Genomic DNA, 27,820 nt, shown 5'->3' on the forward strand with positions numbered 1-27,820 from the left:
TATTTTTTTCGTGAATGACATTGACAGCAAAGATGCCAGGTAATTTTTTCAAAAATCTGTGATCAAGCCAAAAGCCGCAGTCTGTGCAAAACCTGTGCACGTTTCCCATAACATAATAGCTGATCGGAAAAACTTTGGCGAGCAAAAAAAAACAGCTTCTACCGACCGCTCTGTCGGATATTTATTATTCTCAGTTTTCCCTAGCAAATTGAATTGGTGCTCATTACCAGTCTGTAATCGATTTCAGAAATCTGTGAAAATTTGTGTTATTTTTATAGTCTGTACAGTTACTAAATTTCGAATGATACTTGGAAACGTCGAAAATTGAGTAGTTACTGCCAATGATAACAAGTCACTTTTACTGTAAATTAGAGTTGAAAATAAGAACTCGTTTTCAGGTAGCTACAGTTGTCATTTTTTGTTGGTGGAATTGCGTACTTCAATTTTGCTGTTCGTCTGTATCTGCTGCAAGCGTGAGTGGTAATTACGCAATTGCAAATCAAATGCAAATTTGAGAAGTAATTACACAATTTTGGGATTGTGTACAAATAAAGTATTGCTCAGTAAATGAGTTGATTTTACCCATAAACATCGTGAAAAAACTCAAATTTGAGTAACTAAGAAGTTACTCTAAATCTAGGACAGGACCAGACAACTGGCTTCTTTTTCCAGAAAAATATTTCTCTTCGTATTCCGGTTGCTCCCTGCTGAAAATAATAAATACCTCGCGATCACTATTGCCAGTAGAGATAATTATTCATTCTGAAAACTTTCTCCCCTTATAACATGCAATTATTTATCATCTGAAAACACTTAACAAATGTTATATCGGTCAAAAATATAGCTCTGGATTCATTTTGATCAGATGTTTGTTTTGAAGAAAACGTTTAGTTGAAACAGCTGAATAAAATTTTTCTAAAACATTCAATTTTGGGTAATTAATTCTTGCAGCTTTATTAACTAAAGTATTCAACATATTCTATTTGAGAAAAATAATAAGATACAGCAGTGTCCAAAGATTCGGTGCTATTTTCAACCAACATAATCAATATTCTCGTCCATATCACACTTCGTGATTACAGGCTTTCTCTTTGTATCATCCAGTGATTGTTAAATGTACTCGTATACTTTTCGTATTGACAGGACTTAAAAACAAATTGAACTTAAATCCTATTGAAGTTAATAATTTTGAAAAGATGACCTGAAAAATAAAATATTCAATCTCAAGCATTGTTACCAGCGATACTGACAACACTTTTTCTACCACCCTGCGATAATATTGATTTCAACAACTTGTACTTGCTTATGTCAATTTCAACCAATCACGAGCTGGTCCGAAATTGGTCCTAAAAGTGGATTAACAATTGTCAGGTCCTGTCCTAGCTCTAAATTAGAGTTGCTCCACTTTTTCGGTAAATGAGTGGAACTTACTCATTTTGTTTAACTTTTCGTAAGCGTGTAGTTTCTATTATAGGACAAAGGATAAAATAGGTATTTTGGCCCACTTTGTAAAAATATCCACCAAATGTTGTAAAAACTTTGAAAAACCCCTTCCGCAATAGGTAATTTAATGTTGATGCAACATGAGTTACTTAACATCGATGAAATCCATAAAGTTTGTAAGGTGGACCTAAATATATAAAGTGGCCAGAAATACCTCTGTTACCCTACACGCTCTTTGAACATAACTCATGGTTTGAGTTGAGATTCCTTAAATTCCTAAACTGGACGAATATGTCAAAATGTGAGAAAAATTTATTCAGACCATGAGTTCTCTTGCATTTATTCATACATTAAAGTAAGCGTTAAGTTTTCACATTTCTTGCAGTTTAGTGCGTTTTCATTGTCGGAATATTCTAATACGTCGTTTTCATGGCCGTTTCTAGATCCGGTTTTTGAAACCAGGAATCATCAATTATAGTTGTTTTCAATTAAAATTTTACGGTTCCAATTATGCTAAGTGAGACGTGTAACATAAAAATATCAAAATCATTCAATTTTGACTCCAAATCAATCAAAAGGTAATGATTTTGAATCATTTTTTTGCGCTTCCCATTTAAAAGAAAGAAGAATGACTTGGACTAGAAATCCATGTGTATAAAATTAACGAAGAAAAGATTGTTTATTTTAGGTGCAAAGAACTCAAATTTTCAATTAAACTCACTTAAATTTTCCAAAAAAATTGTTTCTTATTTTGATTAAAAAATACGCAATTTTTGAAAGCTTCGTCTCTTAACTCAAAAATGAGTAGATAGGTGGTAGCTCAAACTTAGAGTACGCGCACTTTCTATGAATTCTGAGTGGTGTGTCAATCAGTTTTCAGTTATGTTCAATGAGGGTGTACAGCCGGTGATGCTACTTTTTTTCTGAGATTAAATCCGTAAATTCGGCTCCAAGTCTACTCTTATACTCGTACATGCTCCTTTGATACGAACTTGCGGTGCGGAACTCTTTTGACTGACCACTCATCGCTCCTAATATGGACAAAACAACACACTAAACGTATCCATAAATGTACGAACCGAATACAAATAAATTAATAAATCAAAAACCTACGAAAAATAAAGGGCTTACACGCTCTTTGAACATAACTCATGGTTTGAGTTGCGATTACTCAAATTCATGAACTGGAACAATATGTCAAAATTTGGGTATGGATTTGAGTAAAATAAACTCGTTGCCATGAGTTCTCTCGCATTTATTCATACATCAGAGTAAGCGTTGAGTTTTTAAACATTTGAGTGAATAAAATACTTCTTGCAGTTCAGTTCGATTTCATTCTCGGAATATTCTTATCGAAATAAAGAATGCAAGAATACGTCGTTTTCCATTGCCGTTTCTAGATCCGGTTTCGAAAACATGACTCAACGTCGATCATAGATGTTTTGTGGTTTCAATTATACTTAGTGAAAAGTGCAACATAAAGATTTCAAAATAAGGAAACGGTTTTGAATCACTATTTTGCGCATTTAAAAGGAAGAAGAATATTTTTGTATACGAAAACTAACGTAGAAAAATTTCATCATTTTGAGAGCAAGGAACTCAAATTTTGAACAAAATATTTTTTACTTGTTTTGAGTAAAAATTACTCAAGTTTTGACAATTTCGTCCCTTAAAGCAAAAATGAGTAGATAGGTGGTAACTCAAGTTTAGAGTACGTGCACTTTTTATGAATTTGAGTGATGTGTCACTCAATTTTAAGTTATGTTCAATGAGAGTGTAGATTTCTAAGTGATAAACACAGGCTTCAAAAAATGAATAATCAGTAAAAGATGTTTGATAACGTTTATAATTGGGCATGCAAAAAAATCTGTAAAAATGATGTGACAATATTCATTCATTTTCCGTTGATATCAAGGAAAATAATGCTATTTTTGAGTAAATAATGAAAAAACCTGACTGATTCAGAACTCGATACCCAGCAAAACAGTCCAAACGGACGAATTATCCGAAGTATTTTGCAATGATTTTTGCCCATTGACAGCAATAGGCAGAGATGCCAATCCTACGGATTTATCCGTAGATCTATGGATCGACCTTTAAAAATTTACAGTTTTTGCATTATTTTCTCAAAAACTGCATTATTTTTCCAGATATTAACGAAAAATGGTTGAATATTGTCATATCATTTTACAGATTTTTTGCATACCAAATTAGAAAAGTTATCAAAGTTATTTGATTTCATTCGAACTCAGAACATCCGAGTTCGAGTGAATCCAGAGCAGAAGTCATCTTATCAACGAATGTCTCTGTTTCAACTTCAAACAATGAACAGAATGATCCGTATCCGTAAATACAATCCAAAACCTGTTAAAATTTAATTGCATGTAATATAAGTATAATTCTAGCTTTGTGTTCTCTGTACAAACGTCGGTTCGACATTCCGTCGAAAACAGTTTATGTTTGATATAGTTTGTTTATATTCTTGCGAAATAGTTCACTTATTTTGGTGCTACCACGTGAAGAAAGATATGAACACTGCTTAACACAGCGAAATAGAAGCAGAGAACCAAAAAATTTGGCTTGGAGCCAGTTGTATGTAGGTAATAATTGTGCCACCGGGGTGTGATTTATAGAATAATTACTATTAAATCACAATAGTTTGCGTTCCACCTCATTGGCACTGAGAGCGGAAATTATTTAGCTATGAATGATGGTTTTGAGCGTAAAATTTATTAAATAATTTTGCCAAAAGACACTTTCCAGTTGGCAAGCTTCCTGATCTTGTTCAAGCGGATTGGATGTGAGTAGAGATTTCCAAAGAAGGATTTAATTGAATATAAAACGATTTAAAATTATGTAATTTAAGTCTATATCAACAGTAGTCCCAAGAACCATTTCCAAGGGGGTATTACGAAGTCATTAGCAGAAAAAACAAACCAGGAACTAGTGCTCATCCTAGATAGTGATGCCGAAAACCGAACTATAAATACACTTCATTTTCAAAGCAAAGTCGTTTTATGGTTTTCTTCCATCATTTATTTATTTTTCATCGAATTTTTTATTTAATACAATATCAGTCTGCTTCGTTCACGCACATTCCAGCTAGCTATTGGTAATCTAAGAGCAAATTCAGCAGCAAAAAATTGTATATAGGATAATAGAACTGACAAAAAGTTTTGACACTCATCACCCTGTAATTGCGGAACCGGAAGTCAGATCCGGATGAAATTACACAGTAGTTTTTGAGACAAAATGAGCTTGAATTTAAACTAAGATTTGTGAAGATCAGTTCAAGCATCGCTGAGAAATCGAAGTGAGTTCTACTTTGGAAGGAAATGGGAAACTATTAGTGTCGAATCAAGTTCATAAGCTCACAAACAAGTTCTGCAAACTAGAAGAGTTTATCCGTCAGTTTTATAGGATTTGTATTTATGTTTGCTATCGTTTATGAAAAAAACACATGATATTGAAAATTTTCCACTTATCGTGCTCTAGTACGGAAACCGGATGAAATGTTTTAATAATTTTAAGTCCTTTCGTTTGAATCTCAGTTCGTGAAAATCGCTCAAGCCATTTCCGAGAAAATCGTGTGCATATTTTGTACTTAATTTTCACATATTTTCACATATTACTCCGGAACCGGCAATCGGATCCAAATGAAATTCAATAGCAGGCTTTGTGATGGTATTTTTTTTTTGTTTCGATTATAGAGGTTTTAACCTTACGGTCATTCGCCTCTTCGGGCCAGAAAAAATTTCTGACCCTATGTGCGGGGTTGGGAATCGAACCCAGGTGGGCTGCGTGAAAGGGCATCGACTTACCCATCACGCTATACCCGTCCCCTTTGTGATGGTATTGTATATCCGAACCTTGGTTCAAAAGTCGGGTTTCACAGTGATTGCATAACCTTTACATATGAGAAAGACAAAAAAGTATAGTTTTTGTATGAAACTTGCTTGAATATTTGCATTACTGGTAACCGGGCTTACAAATTTGCCAATAAGCAGAAAAGAAACCAAGAACCATGTGATTTTGCTGTCACTGAAGCAAAAGTGTGATCCAAAGTGCAAAGTTTTGTTTTGTCCCACATTGATACAATACAATTACTGAGTCACTGCTTCTAGCAATCATTCGTTTTATTACTTTGGCATTCAAAATACCGTCAATAATTTTTGATCTCAATGTCTTGTTTTTAACCCAAAATGTATATGTGGAATTAAAAATACCTTTGAGTTATCATTTTTTGCAAAATATTCTGAAATTCTATTGATTTATTATGCGACAATCTGCCAATACAAGTTTGAAAATAAATTATCTAAACTAAAGCTAGTAACTAAAGTTTCAAAGCGTAATGCTGTTAATAGTACAAAGTCGTGTGACAACGGTAAAGTAAGCTTAATAAAAATCACCACTTCACACTTAAACTTGCTTCAAGCGGGACAATGTCATTTCACTGAAAGCTGTTTGGACATTTTTCATATAATTCAATTCGACGAAATGATCCTTTACCAGGGTACAAAACCCTCACTGATAAAAATCCATTTCCGGTATTATGATTAAGAAATTATGAAAACCATGAAACGTGTCTTCTCATGAGATCATAGCTGTTATTAATGATATTATGAGTAAAATGATTTAAATCATGAAAATTTTTATGGGATTTGCTCACCAAATCATAAGTAATAGACATGGTCTCATGAGAAGGACAGTTTTATGATTTTCATGATTGCTTAATCATGGTACCAACAATGGATTTGTATTCGTGCTTGAAAAAAATCCCGTGCATAAATTATCTGACGCGTTTATTAGCGATCATCTGGAAGCAGTTTCCGTTGCCTCCCGATCTCAGTGGGATTTCCGTGACAGTCATCAATACTTATCGATGAAATTTGCTTTGGTGGTTTTTTTTTCAATGTCAGGCCAAATTTGCGTTTCATCCTGACGGTTCGTGTGCTGCAAACCTGGGACTTCCCAGATACACTTAAATTGTGAGTGCTATGAATCGTCTCAAACTCCTGAAGAATTTTCTAATTTCGATCATTAGCTCATCTGCTCACAACTTCCGTCATTACTAGTCATCACGTTTGGTTCTCAGCTTCTCATCAGACAGTCTTTCATCTGCAGAAGATTCTTTGTCTCGTTTGGTCGCACTTCGATCCTTCAGCTTTTGTACCAGTTCCGTGAAAGCTGTATGCGAAGGCAGCTCAACCAGCACACAGATTAAAACGCCAAACAGCAGCGTGAACATCTGAATATTCATCATATACTCGAACTAGAATGGAAAAAATATTAAACACTTCTTACAGACTGGTAGCTGTGACAATGATCAGTTACTTACCACACCTCGACTGCTGAAATGAATCGGTTGTCTGATCGAACCGATCACTTGTAGAATGACGGTGAAATGGATCAGATAGAAACTGTAGCACAGTTTGCCCAGAACGGCAAAGATCGGATGACTGAAGAAACTCCGAAAGCGTGATCGCCGTGGTTGCAGAGCAGTTCGTAGCTGAATCACCGTACAAAGCACTCCCCAGGAATGCTTGAACAAGGTGGCGTAGATTGCCGACAGAATTGGATGCAGTGTGGCTTGGTTTCGGACGACCCAGGCATCCGAGAAACAGGTGAAAAAGTACAGTACCACTGCGGTACGAAATACGAACATCAGAAGTCGAGATTGCAGCACATCTTTCCGTGATTCCCGATATCGGTGGTAGATGAAACCGGCCAGCATTCCAGCAAAATAAACGGTGATGTTCGTGTGGAACGGATGGTACAGCAGAAAGTAACCATGTCCGTAGTTGTATTCTGAACTCAGTTTCAAATCCTTGGTCATCACCGGAGGTACGGAGCGAGCATACGCTATGACGGTGGTGCACGCTAGTCCCATTGCGAAGCCAACTCCGAATATGTATCTCTTGAGAAAGGGCCATCGCCAGATTAGCATCAGGGCTCCCATGGCAAAGATGAACAGCTGTAGATCGGTGGACAGATACCACGTCTGAACTAAACACTGAAAGGTTCAATTTATTCTGGATGAGAAAAAGTTGGTTGAAATCTAATGTAACTTACCGGTCGATTGGAGTGAACATAGTTGTTGATGAACAGTACGTTTGTCCACCATACCTGACGGCACTTGGCTCGTGAGTCTCCTATGAAGTGGTGCCCGATGGGACCATCCATGAAGCGACGGGTTATCGACGTTTCGATTAGGATGATGAACAGATACGCAGGCACGATCCGAATCAGCCTCGCTATCAGACGATCCCAAAAATAGTTGAAATTAAACCGGGGATTTTTCCGGATGTGTTCCTGAAAGTGTACCACCAACAACATTCCCGATATGGACAGGAAAGTTTGCACGTAATTTTGAAACTCCGCCACGTAGTGAATCACAAATGGGGTGTACAGCTTATGTTCCACTGCTTCCGGATTGACCTTGGGAGCTTTCACCAGACAGAGAATGATGTGTAGCAGGATGACACGATGCATCTGGATGAATCGAAATCCTTCAAGATACTGTAACTCTTGGCGGAGTGCACCGTTGATCGGATCCTTCAGTTGGCGAATGTTGCGGGGTAATGAAAATGAAGTCAGCAGACGATCGTTACTGGTGGCATGACGTCCGGAGAAGTAGTTCTCGGGGAATCGCATGCTTTTCTGTATGCTTAGATCTTTCCAAGTCGAGAAGCACACAAGCACAAGGATCAGAACGACAATAGCGATGAAAAGTATCTCCAAGTAGTCTGTAATAGATTGGGATTGAACTAGGGAAGAGTTGTGACTAGGCAATGTACTCCCAAACTTTCATTTACGAAGTGTTCTGTTACTAAGTATTTCGGATCACGTAACTTTTCATATGAACGAAAATCCCAATAGCGTTTTACGAATCAAAAACGTTACCCCCCTCGATACGTCACTGATTATTGGGAAACAATGTTTGCGTTCGGTGTAAAATCCAAGATGGATTCATCAGCATTTGCTTGAGAACCTTTATTTCTTGAGAACATTCTTGCTATAGGTTTTGTTATGCTACTAAGGTGCAATCTAGTGACTTGCAAAAAGCATTTACTTTACGTCTGCTTAGCGGCTTATGCTTATGCACTGTTGAGTCTAAAGCCAAACGTAAAACAAGTGAAAACGATCATGTGCGCTTAGAACAAACCGACACCCCTGCTTCCAGCAGTTCCAGTGGATCGAATAATAAAAGTGAGCTGACAGCTAACAGCTCCTTTTTCAAAGAATCGCAGCTCACTAGCTCACTCGTTTGCTATCCAGGTCACCGCATTATTAAGAAGGGAATAGGCAACGAGCTGAACGAATCTTCGGCTCTTTAAAAGCGAACGCTAAAGAAGAATACTGTATAAAATGTTCAAAACTACGAATGTAACAATGAGAGATTCTCTTTGTTTACTTTCTCTTTTGTCGTGAATACGACTTACTTTACTATGGGGCGCCTTTTCAAAATTTACCCTCTGGGAGAGTGATAAGTTTTTGATCGTGAATATTTCTTGTTATACTTAACGCAACAACATAATTTTTTCTCCATGCTATCAGAAATATAATCAGGAATATGTGAATAAATTTTCAACAGTGTAAAATAACCATAAATAATTCAAAAACTATGTTTTCTCAAACTTTTGGAAACAATGAGGAAAACTCACCACGTTTGCTTGCCTTTTTCGTACCAGGACGACGGTTTTGAGGTAGTCAGTTCCAATGTTCTACTGGCCGAGTGTAATAGGTAAATCTTGACCGAAGATTATTAATTTTTTTTCTAGTAAGCCAGACGGAACTGAATATCGTGCTGAAATTCTTTCACCAACATCAGTAATAATGGGTTGGTAAACCTAGATTCTGGTCCACCTGAATTCTGAAGTTAATTTTATGTTCCAAATTTAGATTGATACTTCTATTTCACAATTTAGTTCCAGATTACAGGTTCAAAATTTTAACTATGAATTCTATTCCTGAATTTTGAAACTGGTTTCAAATTTAGTTCTTTATTCAGGGATTCGAATCAATCCAGAGATATGATTTAGGATTTTATCATCAGAATTAATAAACAAAATACAGGATATGAATTTTAGATTCTGAAAATAAATATTAGGTCTGAACACCGAACCTTCATTAAAAAAATGAATTCAAAACCAGAGTTTAATTCCTAAACTAAGTTTCAGAATTTAATTAATCAATTCAGTTTCAGCATTCATTTGCAGAATTCAGAACCTACATGTTGAAACAGTGAATTGTGAACAAGATTTCTGGAACTAGATGCTGGAACTGAGTTCAGTTCCTATATTAAGACTTGGTATTCTAGTTTAGAATTTAGTTATATAACGCAATTCAGAAAATTCTAAAAATAACTTCAGTTCCTTACTTCTAGAACTAGATTTATGACCTGAGTTTTTGATCTAGATTTGCAGCTGAATTCGGAGCGTACCCCAGATGTCTATATTAGTTCTTGAATTTTAACAGTTCTAAACATTAGACAAATTACGCAAAGCGGTTTTTTAGAACCACTAAAGTATTTTCAAAAGAATTCGAAGAAGTTTATTTCTACTGAGTATCTCAATCTACAAAACTGTACTTGTTCCGTGTTATTTAATTGTATGGTAGAATATGTTTGCCGTCAATTAGTCGTACTGTAGTATAGATGCATCGTTAAAATTCTGGAAGCGAAGCAATGAAAGTTGCAAAATATACACAATCTAATACGAATGATTATCTTTAACCGGAGGTGAGAAAGAAACATGTTAGTTTTAGTCGTATTCACGTCCTCCAGTTATGTCTGTGACATTACCCACCCGCCTTTTTTTATTATTGCGAAATATTCCTGCTGTTTTCGGTAATTTCTTCAGTGCAGATTAAAACATGATAGCTTTAGTTATTATTATCGTTAAATAATTGGAGTGAACGATTCCTTAGAGTACCGTAATATTCGAAAGAGAAGGTAAACAAAGAGAATCTCTCATTGTTACATTCGTCGTTTTGAACATTTTATACAGAATAAATGTGAGCACGAACCTTTTGCTCATTCTTCCATATGTGACATTGTGAGTAAGAAATCTCACCTCTCAATTAGTAGGCTAAGGCACAGCCAGGGATGCCACTTTTGCAGATATTCAACGAATGTGGCATTCTAATAATGATTAATAGATTTTTACCAAACTACCATTAATTAAAAAAAATTTCAATTTTGTCAATTTTTAACAAACTGATTTCTAAGCAAATCAATGATTCAAACTCGATAATGAAAGAATACAAGCGCAACATGAGCTGTTACGCACACATTTACCTTGAGGTACCAAAATCCCTATATGATATGGATATTTTCGGAACGGATTTGATGAGTAGATGCCTGAAACAATGTTTAAGTGCGTTTTAAAATCCAAATGATAATTATTTCCTAACTCTCACAGTGTGAATACTTTGAAACGGATTTGACGAGTAGGCGACGAAAATTTATGTTTCCAATTTACTGGTTCAATTCGTTCCACAAATACGATAATTTTTGTCGTTTTCAATAATGTCGATAGAACGGATGTTGACATCTAGTGTTTTGAACCAATTCCAAATTTTATTTCATCAAATTTTGAAATGTTTTCAAAGATCGTTTTCTCATTTCCGGTGAAATGTTCAACGAGTGAACACGTTTTGTAGTGTTAGTGCGGTTAAAAATTTGAATATTTCGCGAGAAAGAAAGGATTTTCATTTCACACCCCCCTCACAAACCCGGCGAACGACCAAAATTAGGTTAAAGCCGGGTATAAATAAACGATATAAACAAAAGGATTTTCATCAGTACTTTGGTGACTCCACGTTGTCACGCAGCGAGGTTTTCACTTGTAGTACAGTGAAAAGAAAGTCCATTGGACTACAAACAAAAATCAACTGGCAATATAATCTAAGTTGCTGTTCCGTCAATCGGTGTCATCTAAAGCAGTGCGGTAAAGTTTCATTTTCAATCGAATGATATCAGATGAAAATGAAATTTATGGCCACTGACCGTCAGCGTATCGATACAAATTCATATGACTTTTGCTGATATTTTCAAGTGAAGCTCTCAGAATTCATCGTCAGTTGAAGTTTTGCTTGCTCAGTTTCAAGTGCCAAGTAGTCTAGCTGCTTTATTGTCTTCGCTGTTGGTAGTGAGCAAGTTCGAATAAATAGAATTATAAATGGAGTAAAGTATTACAAAAAACTGAAGGAGGAAACTATTAATTTATGTGTATTCTGTAATTGATATTTCAGCAACCTGTTTTGTCTTTCATCTATTATCTTGAACCAGTTCGAATGTTTACATGTTTACCGAATTTGAAGGCTTCTCTCACACTATTGAAAGAGATATTTTGTTACTTCAAGGGATCAACTGACGGTGAACTGTGAGGTGATGCCTTCTAGAAGTAAAGAAAGAGAAGAAGATCATTTTTAAGACATCAATTTTTCAAATCCGTTACAGAAATACCCATACTGTAAAAACTATCAAGGAATAATAATGATAGTAATATTGTTCATCGGCGCGATGAAAATAAGTTAGTTGACGGGCTTACATTTTGATATGAATACGTTTTACTTTACTATGGGGCACCTTTTCAAAATTCACTCTGTACAAAAATTGGTAGAACTTAATGGTAAATATCTCTGGTTGTATTCAACGCAGAAACATAATTTTTTCTCAATGCCATCACAAATATGTTCAGCAATTTATGAACCAATTTTCAGTAGTATGAGTAGTAGCCACAGATAACAGAAAATATTAAAGTTTTCTGATATGTTTGGTATGAACGAGCATTAAGGTCTGAGGACAGAGGGCCACGTGTTGAGTTTTAAATCGGCCACGTGGCTCGCTCAATTCCCTTTGCGCATCGTATTTCTCTTGTACTCTCTCGTATATGAGCAAACTGTACCGGGTTGCCAACATACATTTTATTATTTTGATGAGAAATTTTATCACATTAATCTATCGTATGGGTTGACCATTACATGGATTCCAATGAACAATGAAAAAATATTCAACTTTCACAAAGATTGAATGTCTGTGTGTTTGGCAGCCTTGTCGAGCCAAATTTATTTATCTCTCCTTTTTCAGAATGCTATCAGGAAACCAAAGCGAAAAAAATGGTGGATGTATTGAAACTGACTTTGTTTCACAGAAAAATACAAGACTTTATTTTTATCGCGATAACATATATGTTTTAATGTACTAATCGCATCTAAACTAAATTATCTAGACTTTGTCACGGTAAATTTATGATATAAGCCTTCAAAGCCGAGATATTCGATGAACAAGTAGAGGTATGCATTTCCGAGCGTTCCAATATTCAGCAGTTCTTCAGTCAGAAAAAAATACAACACGACCTCTAAACTCAATGAATCATTCTGAAAATTTCACAGAATATTTTCAACAAAATCGTTTCCAAGAAAATTTAATTTGAAACGGGAAAATAGCAAAAAACCTACCACTTTACGGTACTATCCTCAGCCCTTAAGGTGAAATTTAGTGCCAGAATAAGGTGCGCAAAATTTCAACCGCTCAAACTGAACGAATCTGCGCATAAAACAGAGAGTGCAAAACCGACGCATAGAAAAACATAACTTTTCTAGTAATTGAGTGCAGTTGGTTAACGACTGTTGAAGAATTCTTAAAAAAAATAAGATGGCGACTTCCAGTTTGTTGATATTCTTTTTCATCACTACATAATTTGTATTTTCGAGACGGGTTTGACATGTAAATTTTCGAAATTAATGTCATATTGATTTCTAGCACAAATTTAGAAATCCTAGACGGCCACAAAAAAATGGTTGTGGGTTTTTCAAATTTAAATTAATATGGGCCCTGTCACTTTTTACTTTCGTGCGTTCCACATTATATTTGCAACGTTAGAGCTTTGCAAGACAAGCATTAAATGTTTGCCAAATTCACACAATCAATCTAATAGTTGGTACGATTACCGATATTCGGAAGTGTGGAAAACAGCAGATCAGATTTATTCGTGCTTACGTCATTCAGTTATGTCTATGACATTACCAACCCGCTTTTTTTTAAGCGGCGATGTAACAAAACTATCGGTGGGGGTGTACATAACTAACCGGAAGCCACCAGTCTATTCATTAAATCCGTTCCGGAAATATCCATATCCAGAAATTGCGGCTCATATCACAAACGCAGTTTTTTACGAAGTTAATTCCAAATAACGTAAACTGGTTCGACTTACGAACCCTAGTTTTCGTTCGTAAATGAAGGTTTGGGAAATATTTACTGCCCTACCTAGTGGAGGATTATCGTTCGCCTTGCTATAACAGTGAAAAATCTCGACATCCGAAGTGACTCGAAGATTGTAATCTTTTCTCAATTCGAAATCGATACAAGACTTCAACAAATTAGCCCTGGTATATCCTTCCTGGCCAGCTTCCGATGGTTGCACACTTTGCGCCAAACGTTCACAATCCTGAACACATATTCCTCGCTCCTGAATCCGACGATCATATCGGAACGGGTCTTCAGAGAAGCGCTACAAAAAAAAAACAACGGCAAAAATTCCCAATCAAAAATCACACAGTTCCCGAAAGTTACTTGAACCGTACACTTAAATTCATCCACAAAGTTGATCGGTCATCCGGATTGACGTGGGCTCGAACGACGCAGTAGATGTACTGATCCCGATAATTTCGCCGACACTCCTCGAAATCGTCATAATTGTATAGCTTAGGGAATCGGTCGTAGGTGCTCTCTAAACCAACCATTCATACACCAAAAAAAAAACAAACGTGTTAATTCACTGCAAAACGAACCAGTCATATCCTGTTGCTTTGTGAGATGGAGATAGCTTACGGTCATAATATCGCTCGGCACAAACCACCATTATCTGACTTAGCAGAATCGGGATGAATGTGCAAACTAGCAAACTGGTAATCATTTTTAGGATTTTGATTGATTCTCTGACTGCTACCGCGAACCGCCCTAAGATGCACTCACAGACATTCGAAACGATTTCCTATGTAAAACACCATAGGACACTTCACACTACAAGAACTAAGATCTGCATTGGTTGACAGTTAGACGAGCACTGATGCATCGGTTTTCAGTTTGAGAGGAAACAAAAAAATGAACGCCGAAAATGAAACTAATTTATTAAACATGATCACTTCAATGCACTACGAAGTGGTTAACAAAAACAGAAAAACCCCGGAAAGCTCAACACCTCAACTCACCTCCGCACAGACTTCGCGACAAGTTAATCAATGCGCGGTCGTGTGACCTTCCTTTTCTGGTAGTCGAATGTATGACGACGCGGCTTATGATCACCAATCGGGACAATATCAAACGACGGCGTGTGGTAGCGAAAAGCGAAACAGTTTCTCAACGACGGCGACTGTGCGACGAGGATTAGTGCGGAAGGTCGAGATTGACTCACGGTTGCTAACCTTAGTATTGCAGACCGAAAGCCACGCACGCTGGAGAAGATCATGTGCAAAACTGTCTGACTGACAGGTCGGTCGGTGCTTCCGGTCCCTCGATCTCTCTCTCTCTCTCTCTCTTTCTCACACACTCTTCCACCCTTGTATGTGTAGCCTACATTATGTTCCAAACAAAATTCTTCAACTTCTAGTATTTCTAAGCGATCTGAGTCCAACTTAGATCTTCGTCAAATTTGAAAATGCAATCAAACCGCGCAACAGTTCCTCACCTTGCTTACGTTAGTATATGCTGCTTTGGGTTGTAGCGGAAATTTGTGCGGTGTCGAAGAGTTATTTTGCCAACGAATCCGGGCCAACTATCGATGTCATTAATTTATTTCATTTCGGTTTCAACCAGAGCACACATGAGGACCGAAAAATCGATTAAGCAACGATGCCACATTTTCCAGCTCTCGCGCAAAGCGCCTTTTAATGAGCGCGACTAGCAGAGCGACTGCTTCCCGAGCGAAGTTAAATACCAAACAAGTGAATAAACTCTATCATAATGTAAGTAAAAAATGTCTAGTTGAAATTCTGTAAGAATGTTTTTTCTTCTCGTCGGGTTCGGGGGCCTGGATAGATGGTTAAATACAATAACCTGACAAAATAATTCACCTGTAAAATGTGTTTTTATTTTTATTAATCTTCATTATTAGAAAAAAAAATCATTTTAATGATGCCCTTCTCGTATCAATCATACTATCATATATAATACTGCGGTATTCATTAAAATAATTTTATTCTATTCCTGAAGGAATAGCCGGAATCGCTTTGTTTAGCCGTCTACTGATAATGACTACCGATTGGAGCAGTTCTAATGTCGATTTTGATTTTTTTTTTTTAGAGTTTTGTTTCACCCCTTTAAGTGATGATATAAAATTTTAAACACATTTCACCTTATAATTCCGGAACCGGAAGTCAGATCCAGATGAAAATCAGGAATTCCGCATGGGACCACAGGATTTTTCATTTGAATCTAAGTTTGTGATAATTGGTCAAATTTCCTCAGCGATGGAAAGTGAATGAGATCCATTTGGGGTGACAATATGACAACTATTTCCGGTGCCTCCGGAATCGGAAACTGGGCCCCATGGTAGCTGGAACCAGTGTTTTTAGCCGTTTTTTTTATTTTTTATTCAATAAAATAATATATTTTTAGGCACACTGCTTAAACTCTAAGATGTCAAGGGTATTTTCTAATCCTAATTAATGACTAACTTAAAACTAGAATAGTATCATTAGATTATGTCGTCTCGGATTTTCGAGAATCCAGCTTTCAGCTGGTGTTCGGCAGTGGTCGGTGAATTGTATGTTGCATGGTTCTTCCAGATGGCGCTATCTATGGCCGTTTCCTGTTTTTAGCCGTTTACTGATAATGACTATCGAAGTAGTTTTGATGCCAGTTTTGAAAATATTTCAAGTGATTGTTTCGCCCCTTTAAGTGATGATATCAAATTTTCATCAAACTTTACCCTATGATTCTGGAACCGGATCCAGATAATATTCCGAAGTTTTGCCTAGAATCATAAGACCATTTATTTGAATCTATGTTCGTAGAAATCGTTCTCGCCATCTTCGAAAAAAAAAATAGTGCGCATATTTTTATTGTTTTGCTCATTTTACCCCATAACTCCGGAACCGGGAAGTCCTATCCAAACAAAATTAAAAATTTTTGAATGAGATCACAAGACCATTCATTTGGCTCTAAGCTTGTGGAAATCGGTTTAGCGTTTTCCGAGAAAAGTTATTGCAAAAAAAACCTGTTCTAATCCACCTAGTGGTGTAATGATGCCTTTCTCATATCAATCATACTATCATATGTAGTACTGTGGTTTTCTTCAAAATAATTTTCTTCGATTCTTGAAAGAATAACTGAAATCAGTTTGTTTGACCGTCTACTAATAAAATCTATCAATTGGAGAAGATTAAGGGTCGATTTAGAAAATGTTTTACGATTTTTCAACCTTTTCAGTGATGATAAGTAAGTAGGATCCGGATGAAATTCAGTAATTCCGTATGGGACCGCCATCTATGAGAAAAGTTAGAAAACATATTTTCATTTTTTTTGCACATTTTAGCTCATAACTCTGGAAACGAAAATCAGATCTAAATGAAATTCATTTTTTTTTTCGATACTTCCGGAATCAGGAACGAAGATTCGGTATACCCAAAATCATTGTATTTGGTCATCAACTAACTATATCTGTCCAATTCAAGAATTATACGGCTATTTGAATGTGTTTGAATGAATTTTTCCTGTCATGTATAAAAACACGCCCTTGAAAATGAATTTTTTATAGTTATTTGTCTGGAATTCCGGAACTAGAAGTTGTATCCGGATGAAATTTGGTAGGGTTATATGGGGTTGTAAGACCTTTCATTTGATTTCGTTTAATGAGCGGTCTCAGAAAAACTCGATTGCACGTTTGTAGTTCATTTTGCACATTTTAGCACGTAACTCCCGAACCGAAAGTCGGATCCAGATGAAATTTAATTGCAACTTATGGGACTGCAGGGCCTTTAATCTGAATCTTAGTTGAAGAAAATCGGTTTAGCAGTCGCTGAGAAAATCGAGTGCACTTTATATTCTTTTTTTTGCACATCTTACCCCGTTACTCCCGAACCGGAAGTTCGATTCGGGTAAAATTCAATAGCAACCTATGGGACCAAGAGACCTGTCATTTGAATTTAATGGCGTTTTTCATTGAAAAACGCTAGAGGCGGTGGCAATAAAACACCGTCAGAATATTGCATTTCTGCTCGAAAGTGCAAAACCAGAGCAAATCCACTCCACCAGTGTTTTTCAATGAAAAACGGCATAAGTTTGTGCAAATCAGTTCAGCCATCTCCGAGAAAATCGAGTGCACATTATTGTTACAAACACACAGACATTTGCTCAGTTAGTCTAGCTGAGACGCCCTCCGGGCCTCGGTTAAAACATCGGTTTTTACAGTGATTGTATAACCTATCTATATTAGAAAGGCAAACATAATTTCGTTCGAATTTTTCCGGGAAAACTATTTAAATTTGATTAAACTTCACATTATTATTATACGATTACATTTATTTACAAGGAAGTGTAACTCTAAAAACATTTAGAATACAAAGCCGTCGTTTAGTGACCACCGCTACATTTTTTGATGTGGAACACATTTTTATTTTCAATATAGGGGTGCAATTCAGAAACTCAAGGAAAAATACACATAGAAATGTGGTCAGATTTTAAACACTTACAGCTCAGTCTATTTTATATCCATTATTAATATTTCTTCATCATTTGATTGGAAATATTTCTAAGTTTCGATTTGAATGTATCATGCCACGTATTTTCAATTATATATGATTGAAATTTTGATTAGTAACGAGCAGTGTCCTATTTTGTCTGCTATGGGAATTCCCTGCCATAGACGACGGTTTTGAAGGAGTAAGCGATATATCAAAGGGAAAGCATCGCTCTGATTGGTCAATCGATGCAAACGCGAAGCTGTTGGAAGCACGCGAATCTATCAATAGCAGCGAAATTATAGCTAACGTTTCAGTTCTACGCGTAGCATGCTAAAGGTAGGTTGTTGCTAGACAGCAAGACAAAAAGTGCCATAAAACGATTTGTAACGATAATTGTGTTATGCAAGCTCGGATGAAATTCCGTGTTATGTCGTTTCGCCTGGGAAATTGACAATACTTCAGGGTAAATTTTGAGTGCTTGAGATTAATTTTTTAATTTATATAAGATGAACTCGATTTACGATGAGAAAAAGTTTATCGCTTTGACCGAAATCGCAGAATGGTACACAGTTCGAAAAAGAAATGATCGTTAGCAGTTGCGAGACTTGAACCGAGAAACATTAGATTATAAGCACATCAGTTACTCTACTGAACCGCAGAGCTCATATTTGTTCATTGAATAATTGATACATATAAATCCATACAGCGGCACTTGGTAGCCAAGTGCAAATTACATTCGGAGCATGTAAAATTCTCTGTGAGTGGAACATTGCGTCATTTGAAAAATTAAGTAGTGGTGAATTGTATCGTTTGTAGAATTCTGTCACCTGTAAAATTAATAATTTTTGTCTGTGTAGAGAAACTTAATGCTATAAAAATAACTGCTTTCATACAAAACTTGAACACAATCTTGGCGAAGAGAAGCTTTAATATCAAAATCCGTATCGCAAGTATGTACAAAGATATAATTGCATACATTTGGGTTATTTGTGTAATTTCGTCGGCTATAAAACAAATACAAATCAAGACAAACGATGTTCAGTGTTGGTTCCTAATCAAGATCAATCTAAGCAGATTCTCGTGCAATTGCGAATTCAAAGGTGTGACGATTGATTTAACTGTTTGATTGTAGATCATTAGAAATTTTGGTTGCCTTGTTCCACATCAATGACTCAAACAACCCCATGGGGCTGATCCTTCATAAGCAAGACACGCCCTCTTCCCGATTCTGAATATACACTTTGACCTACCAAAGAGCAAACCTGCGAGCCTCTTGCGCGTTATGGCGATAGACTTGGCGGATTGCACAGTGATATCATCATGTTTTTGCTGATTGACTAATAAGAGCGATTAGGAAATAGTACTGGGAATTGATACCTTTCCAACTCAAGCTTAACAGCTCCCATCTCCATCATTCACAGAGAAGAACAAAGGTTAAGGAGGAGAGAAAATGTCGACGTTTCCATAGCTGTCGCGGAGCTGGATTTCTATTGGGAGATTTTCTATTGGAAAATTTAATTATAAGTCCTTTAACGACTGGTTTTGAATTGTTGTATTGTAATGAACGGCTTTTCTCATTCTAAAAAGTGAGGCAGTCAGATGATTTGTTTATGATGACCTTTCTCAAGGGAAAAAGACTAATTTAATGAAATATGAGTGTGTGTAGCTTTCGGTACTATTGACTGCACTGGTATCGCTTATTTTAACGTAGGACTACGTATTCGTTTTCTTTATAGAAGTGCGGGATCAAAGTACGTGAAATAAAACCTTGCAAACAGAGGTCAGATCGCATAGATTCGTGCAGATAGAACCATATATTTTAGATTTGAGATTTTGATATTATTAATAACGAACAATGTGTAATTTTTTCCTGTATACCAAACCGTTCTGATAGTTTCCATTAACAGCGACGACAATTTCGTATACAGAAGACAACTTTGCATTTTGCAAAGCTTGAACGCGATTACTGAGCCTTCAATAATCTTTGTAATCCAAATTAGTATTAATCCGACTCGCGTTGTGTGCGGTGCATTAACGGTGACGTGGTAAAGAATTCTGTGCTCATCAGCAAATGGATCATCTGTAGATTTTGGGTTTTTAATTTTTATCGGATCAACTTGTCCGTACAAGTGCTCGTACAAAAAGTCTCACCACCTCTTACCATGAACATGAACAAACTAACGGTACTTTTCAGGAAATTAAAAATTCTGAAAAAATTTATAGAAAGTGGAACAGAAAAGATAGCTGCTACCCAAATGCTCAAAACAGCACGGAAAGACCGAAATTAGCATTTTGGCGAAAAAATTAGTTGATTTTCTGATTTTAGTTAGTTATTTTTTGAGACAACTAAAAAAATCTTACTTTTGCTAATTTAGATTTTTTAATTCTGATTCTCTTAATAATAATAAAATATTTGTTGAAATGGCTATTTTTTTAGTTGAATTCACCAATTAATAGTGCTGTCATTTTTTAGCTAAGGCACGCTTCATATCCATTCAACTAATTTTTTAGTTGAATTGGAGAAATAAAACGTTGTTTTCAACCAACATAAATGGTTGAATTGGTTTTTGCAATTAGCAGCTATATGGCGCTCGTTAACACCGTAATGACTACTAGCCACTAGATGGCACACTACTACCGAAAAAAATTTCAGTCGCGGTTATCTTTTCTATATTTGCAGGTATAAATACGATGTTGTATTGGAGAAAAAGACATAAGCGAAACATAAACTTCTTTTTGAAAAATTTTACTTCTAAATCGCTGTTTTCTTCATTCGACTTCGCGAAATCGACTCTCTCACTGAAAACTTTGAGCACTCGGAAAACAAAAACCGAATACAAGTAGTACTTCGGACGGCGTAGCCCGGAATGAGAAGATACAAAAAAAACATCATTTGACGTGTACAATTAGAGTGCAACATTCGAAACTCACTTCACTGTTTCGCGTAAAAACATTATTACCCACAATCGCTTCAACTGCGCACAAATTCTAAATAAATACACTTTCCACTAACAGTTTACGTCATTTTTACATATCGGTTTAGAAATTTATATAAAGATATATCGTAACACATGCGAAAAACATCTAAACAATTTGCGAGCAGTTTCAACAAGACTGTCCCTTTTAGCTTTTTAATGGATTGTTTTGCTTTGACACTACTGTCCTTCAGTAATGACGGTGATAGATAAATAGAATCAAAGTTTCTGATTTTAATAACGAAATTAGTTGTCAATGAGAATTTCGTGTTGGATTGAAATATTGCTGGTTTGTGTCCAGAATATTCGCCAACTAAACACATTCTCTAAAAATAAGAGTTTTTTTCAGCACAGTAAATTCTAAATTTTAACTAATTTTCTAGTTATTTTGGAAATTTTGTTGTTAAAATCAACTAATTCAAAAACAGTAATACGAATTAGGCGCAGAGCTAATTTCGGTCGTTCCGTGAGGAATTAACACATGGATCAATAAGTCCCGAGACTAACAATGGAAACAACATTTTTTTTGCAAATTTTTTTTTTATTCATCAACATAATCAGCTTTTACGGTGATACAATGGTTCCTACGTTTTTCCAATTTTTCAATACCATGTTTATAAAAAAATTTATCCTTCGCTTCAAAATAAGCTTCATTTTCAGCGATGACCTCCTGATTTGAGCCAAATATTTTTCCCTGGAGCATTTTCTTAAGATTAGCAAAGAGCCAGTAGTCACTGGGGGCTAAATCTGGCGAGTATGGGGGATGGGGAAGCAAATCAAAGCCCAATTCGTTCAATTCCGCCATTGTTTTCATCGACATGTGGCAGGGTGACTCGTTGCTGTTTTTGTTCCATCGAAAGCAATCGCGGCACCCACTTGGAAGAACCTTTTTCATGCTCAATTTTTCATGAAGGATAGTAAATACACTTCCATATGATATCTGTGTCATCTCAGCAATTTCACGAAGCTTCACTTTACGATCTTTCATTATAATTTTTGTCACTTCACTCACATTTTCCGGTGTAACGGCTTCCACAGGTCTACCCGAGCGTTCCGCGTCATTTGTGTCGGTGCAACCACGTTTAAACTCGGCGAACCACCGACATATCGTTGCTTTTGATGGACAAGAGTCCGGATAACATTTTTCAATCCATTGTTTCGCTTGCACGGTGTTTTTACCCATTAAAAAACAATGCTTTATCAAAACACGAAACTCGGTTTTTTCCATTTTTTAAACAAACTACAAAACGACTTTACTCCAACCTCGATAACTCAGCTGTTTCTGATCGGATCGACTTAAAATTTTGACCCGTTTCAAGCAAAGGTTAGTACTCTAGAAAGACGTGGTTACTGGTTTACTACGAGCGCCATTTCTGCTTTAGTCTCAGGACTTATTGATCCATGTGTTAACATTGATTTCGACAACAGTTGTGTAGTCCTACGTCAACAGTTCGAACAGTCTTAAAGGACTATCCCTTGTAGTGTTTCATGCTATGCACATGCCACATTATTAGATCCATGCTGAAAAATTCAGCATTTATTTATGTTACTTACACCGATGAAAAAATGGTTCTAAAATCTCGGTTCACCATGCAACTGTTTTAAACGTTTATCAACATTTTTAGAAATCATAAAAGTTGTCATTCTTGACTGGTCGAGACATGTATCCAATAAATAATGTTTGGGACTTTACGAAATGTGAAGTTTCTAAGCATACTCCGAAAACCAAGCAGTATCTGATTCGTGTACATAATAAAATCTGAAAAAATAACGAGGAGATAAAAGAAAAGATTGAGAATTGCATTTAAATATACCTCGTCGTTTAGCAACCGTGTTTGGCTGTTAAATAAGGTCATACAAAATTGTGAATTCCATTCCCTGACCATATTATTAGACCCATGTTGAAAATTACTTTTTGGTCAGTTTTAACACATCAAGCTTAATATTAGACAGTGATAAATAAATTATGAGAAAAGTCGTATTAGTTCTTTTTTTAAACAATTATTTACAGTAGGTTAAAGCATTCGTTTTATTACAAATATCGAACGATATTTTACTAAATTAAAAATTTCGTATGACCACATTTAGCATCCAGCACGGCTGCTGTACGACGAGGCATATTGTCTCTGGCATATTCTCAATCTTTTTTTCATGTCGCTCCTTCATTTTCCCAGGTTTCTTTACGTACTTGAATCAAATCCTGTTTCACATTCTAGAAGCGCACATATTTCAATACGATTAATTAAAATTCTTATTTTAACCGGGAGCGGGTCATTTCGCCGAAATTCGTTTTGCCGAGTAGGTCATTTCGCCGAAAGTCGTTTTACTGAAAGGGTCATTTCGCCGAAAGAGTCATTTCGCCGAAATAACCATTTTGCCGAACGGGTAATTTCGCCGACCCGCCGTACAAACCTGTAACCGCCTCGTTTGCCCGGTCTACTCAGAGCTAGGTCTCTAGTTAGGTCCGAACGAGCGGTAGCGAGGTCTGACAGCACATGAATCAAAACGATGTGGCGTAGCCACATTAGATATTTTTTCTATTTCACTTAATAAACGGAAAATACCACACCCTTTCGGTGAAATGGCATTCGGTGAAACGGCTTTCGGGGAAATGGCTTTCGATGAAATGACCCTGATCCATTTTAACCTATACATTCGCGATAAATATGAAAACGCGCATTTTTTCTTTGATTCATTCGAATAACTTTAATGTTTACTGTAAAGTAGGATTTAAACTTTCTTCAATTTTGAATCCTTTCGAAGTATTATTATTATTATATCGTTTATTTATACCCGGTTTTAACCTAGTTACGGTCGTTCACCGGGTTTGTATCGAGTTTTGGGGGGGGGGGGGGGCTTAGGTTTTAGAGTGGGAGGGGGGTGGGGCAAAGGCTGCTTATGTTGGGGGAGTAGGGTGTTTACAGTGGTACATTACAATTTACAATTCTGTATACATTTCATGAGGGGTATTCTTGTAGTTGTAGGTCCTGGTCGGTTTCCGCTTCGGCCGCGGGGAGGTCCTGGTCGGCATTCCAGTGGGACATCAGCTGACGTCCTTTCGAAGTAGATTTAACGAAAGTTGTTGATTTTTCATTTTGTTTAATAGATTTTATGGAAAATGGTCCACTTGGCTGGAATATGATCTTAGTTCCGAATATGTTTTCAATGGGACTTTTTGGAGTTTGCAGTCTCAATGCGAGATTTATGACGTAACACTCAAGACTGCCACAGGTATTTACTAGAAGTAAAAATGTTACTTGGGATGTTTTAACAGAAAAATAACATAATGTATGTTCGTCTTCAAGGTGTTCGTTAAACATTTTTTAGGGGCGAATATTTTTGAGTTCGCCTCTGGCACCAGTAACGCTCGCTACGGCTGTTAAGCTTACCAGTGTATTTTAGAAGCTGATAAGAGCTTGATTCAGTTGCGTTTCAAGTGTGCATCATTTCTTTAAAAAAACGGGCTGCTTATAATACTACTCAAGAGTATCATAAGCTGCGTGAGCCAAATCACTACCTTTTATCCGACTTTTTGGATAGTTGGGTAGTTTTTGTCATTGATTGAAGTTATCCTTTTTGCAGTTTCAGTTCAGGGTTTACCGTAGCGAGCAGGTTGTTCATAAAACAGAAATGGAATCAGCTGAATCTCGTAGGTTACCAACTATTTACAAGGATACCTCCCACCTTGACCATAAAAGACGTAAGATGGAATTGCCTTTTGACGGAAATAATTTTTCCGTGCCGCGACATAGTTTTTCGTACTTAATGATCCCTGATGTGCAAGGGAAGGTCATGTACAATTGATAGATTTAATTGTAGTAAACGGGGGAATAAAAACTATAAGGGATTGCTCTAGAAAACAAAAATCCAATCAATCAGTCACAAATTCTATACTTAATACCATGGAAGTCGTTATGAACTGTCTTTTGTTTTCCTGAGTCAATGGCCTTCCTAACAGGTTCCGCACTCATCATGTTTTGCCATTTGTTTCTGCAATTGCAATAGATTCTCTATTCACGTCAACGCTAGATTTATTCGAGTCGCCACTCTTCTCTCCTTGAATCAATTCCGTTAAAGCTACGCGTGTTGGTATTTCAACGAAAATGCATAGCAAAGTACCAAATACAATCGTCAACATCTGAACCTGCATCATGTAATCGAACTAGAACAAAACAACGAAGATTAAAACAATGTCGCAATCCTTACTCAGCTCAGCTCATGTCAACTGGATACTTACCACACCTCGAACACTGTAGTAGATCGGCTGTTTGACCGAACCGACGACCTGCAGTATTATGGAAAAGTGGATCAGATAGAAACTGTAGCACAGTTTTCCCAACACCACGAAAATCGGATGACTGAAGAAGCTCCGAAAGCGCGATTGTTGCGGTAGCAGTGCTGTTTGAAGTTGTATCACCGTAGACAACACTCCCCAGTTATACTTGAAGCCAGTGGCATAGATCGCAGACAAAATGGGATGCAGTGTGTCCTGGTTCCGAACAACCCAGCTGACACTGAATATGGCGAAGAACTGCATCATCAGCAAAGTGTAAAACACGAGTTTGAAGAACCGAGAGTTCAGCACTTCCTGACGAGATTCTCGATATCGATGATAGAGAAATCCGGCGAGAATTCCAGCGAAGTACACGGTGATGTTCGTGTAGAAAGGTTGGTACAGCAGGAAGTAGCGATGTCCAAAGTTGTACCAAGGACTCAACTTCAGATCTTCGGTCATTACCGGTGGTATGGAACGAACATACACGATTAAGGTTACGAATCCTAGTCCCCATATAGAGATGGCAGCAAACACATACTTCTTAAGGACTGGCCACCGCCAGATCAGCATAAGTGCACCGATGGAAAATGCGTACAGCTGCAGATCGGTGGCAAGGTACCACATTTGGATAAGACACTGGAAATATTTAATTCACTCGGTATATTCAAGTGCGAAGATTGAAGCTTGTGTATTACTCACCGGTTGATCAGTGTGCAGGAAGTTGTTGATGAAGAGAAGGTTGATCCACCATATCTGTCGACACTTGTCTCGTGTGGCCCCAATGAAATGCTGTCCGACAGGACCGCCCTGGAAACGACGATTAATCGATACTTCCAAAAGCATAATAAACAGATAGGCCGGAACCAAGCGAATTATTCTCGCTACGAGACGATCCCAGAAATAGTTTATGCTAAAGTTGGGATTTTTTCGGGTGTGTTCAAGGAAGTTCACAGCCAGCAACATTCCGGATATAGACAGGAAAGTTTGAACGTAGTTCTGGAAATCAGCCACATAGGTAATCGCCGCCGGATTACTCAGCATCTGTTCTATTGATTCTGGGTTGACCGTCGGAGCTTTTATCACACCAACAATCACATGCAACAGGATGACGCGGTATATTTGAACGAACCGAAATGATTCGAGAAACTGTAGCTCCTTGCGGATCGCGCTATTCACAGGACTTTTGAGGTGACGAATATTGCGCGGCACTGAAAATGAAGTTAGCAGACGTTCGCGTCTGGTTGTATGACTTCTGGAAAAGTAACTCTTCGGAAAACGTTGGTCCTTCTGTATCCGAAGATCTGCCCAGGTTGAGAAACACACGAACACCAGGAGTTGGCCGAAAATGATGCAGAATAGAATCTCCATGTAGTCTAGAAGTGACAGGATCTCATGATAAAAAGGGCTTTCTCTTAAAAAACAAAAAGTGATTACTTTACCATAGGAAGGGTGTGCTGTAGCCTCGCTGTAGCAATGAACGATTTCAATATTCGTGCCGGCTCGAATATTATAATGCTTTTCCAATTTCAAATTGATGCAGGACCTGAACAGGTCGACGTAGGTGTCGTCTTCGTCGTAACCACTGGCATCGGAAAGCTGAACACCTTGCGAGAAGCGTTCACAGTCCGGAACACATATTCCTCGTTCTTGAATCCGACGATCATAGCGGAATGGATGTTCAGAATAACTCTACGAAGATAAGAAAAGTAAACCGTTAGAAAAATGTTCCACCGATGAGAACCACAATTACCGACACTCAAATTTTTCCACAAAAGTGATTCATCATCCGGACTAAAGTGAGCTCGAACGATGCAGTATAGGTACTTATCACGATAAGTTCTCCGACATTCCTCGAAATCATCGTAATCATACAACTTCGGAAATCCATGAACGGTTTTTACTGCAAAATTTAAATTTTACTCTTATTTCTGTTACTTGTTTCTTACGGCCGATCTTACGGTCATAGCTCCAATCTTCGTAAGCGATCACTACTTCACTTATATGAGATAAAGCAAACACCCAAAAAATGGTACGACTTATCATGTTTAGCCCTTTTCTCCTAGAAGGTCAAACCTGGATCCGTCGATCAGCACACTTTAAGGGGTTGTGGGTTTAAAACAGAAGAACCAAAAACTCAGCTACAAGTCATGACTTTCAGTTCAAATATTCTAAGCACCGCCCTCCAGCAAAAGTAGATCTATTCGACATGAAAATTCAACAGACACTGGTACGACGGTCACCAGTTCGTGGCTAAAACCTAAATGTCTCCAATAAAATATTCTTTTGAATGAACCCAAAATTTACGAGATTCGTCTGCAAAAATAGAATCCAAAATGCTAATCATCGATTTCTCGGTAGGTTAAAAAACCGGTTGACCCGAACGTGGTGAACGCGAACAGCTTTGGGATCAGCGAGTGATAATACAAGCAAAGAAAATTGT

At 37.1% G+C, this 27,820-nt stretch overlaps 3 protein-coding genes across 10 annotated transcripts in view; 1 reads left to right on the top strand and 2 right to left on the bottom strand.

Moving 5' to 3' along the window:
- The window catches only part of LOC131439375 (complexin), a 721,216-nt gene that overhangs the window by 130,424 nt on the left and 562,972 nt on the right, over nucleotides 1-27,820 (top strand). The gene's annotated exons all lie outside the window — the stretch shown is intronic.
- On the bottom strand, nucleotides 479-16,344 carry LOC131439365 (nose resistant to fluoxetine protein 6-like). The gene is made up of 6 exons (XM_058610292.1): nucleotides 14,279-16,344; nucleotides 14,032-14,177; nucleotides 13,715-13,958; nucleotides 7,516-8,189; nucleotides 6,782-7,456; nucleotides 479-6,715 (listed from the first exon to the last, which is right to left on the bottom strand). The coding sequence occupies exons 1-6, from the start codon at nucleotides 14,361-14,363 to the stop codon at nucleotides 6,515-6,517; spliced, it is 2,025 nt and encodes a 674-aa protein (XP_058466275.1). The 5' UTR covers nucleotides 14,364-16,344; the 3' UTR covers nucleotides 479-6,514.
- On the bottom strand, nucleotides 25,140-27,344 carry LOC131425883 (nose resistant to fluoxetine protein 6-like). Its single transcript, XM_058588141.1, has 5 exons — nucleotides 27,327-27,344; nucleotides 27,135-27,254; nucleotides 26,820-27,069; nucleotides 26,080-26,753; nucleotides 25,140-26,016 (listed from the first exon to the last, which is right to left on the bottom strand). The coding sequence occupies exons 1-5, from the start codon at nucleotides 27,342-27,344 to the stop codon at nucleotides 25,321-25,323; spliced, it is 1,758 nt and encodes a 585-aa protein (XP_058444124.1). The 3' UTR covers nucleotides 25,140-25,320.

This window comes from Malaya genurostris, chromosome 1, assembly GCF_030247185.1.
Source record: "Malaya genurostris strain Urasoe2022 chromosome 1, Malgen_1.1, whole genome shotgun sequence".
Classification (NCBI taxonomy): Eukaryota; Metazoa; Arthropoda; class Insecta; order Diptera; family Culicidae; genus Malaya; species Malaya genurostris.

Excerpts from the sequence above, each read along its gene's own strand:
- LOC131439365 (XM_058610292.1), bottom strand. The coding sequence starts at position 14,363 with ATGATTACCAGTTTGCTAGTTTGCACATTCATCCCGATTCTGCTAAGT. Across the intron at positions 14,178-14,278 it reads TGCCGAGCGATATTATGACC|AGAGCACCTACGACCGATTC; the intron begins GTAAGCTATCTC and ends TGGTTGGTTTAG. Across the intron at positions 8,190-13,714 it reads GAACGATAATCCTCCACTAG|ACTACTTGGAGATACTTTTC; the intron begins GTAGGGCAGTAA and ends AATCTATTACAG.
- LOC131425883 (XM_058588141.1), bottom strand. Across the intron at positions 27,070-27,134 it reads TTTTGTGGAAAAATTTGAGT|AGTTATTCTGAACATCCATT; the intron begins GTCGGTAATTGT and ends TTATCTTCGTAG. Across the intron at positions 26,754-26,819 it reads TACAGCACACCCTTCCTATG|ACTACATGGAGATTCTATTC; the intron begins GTAAAGTAATCA and ends TGTCACTTCTAG.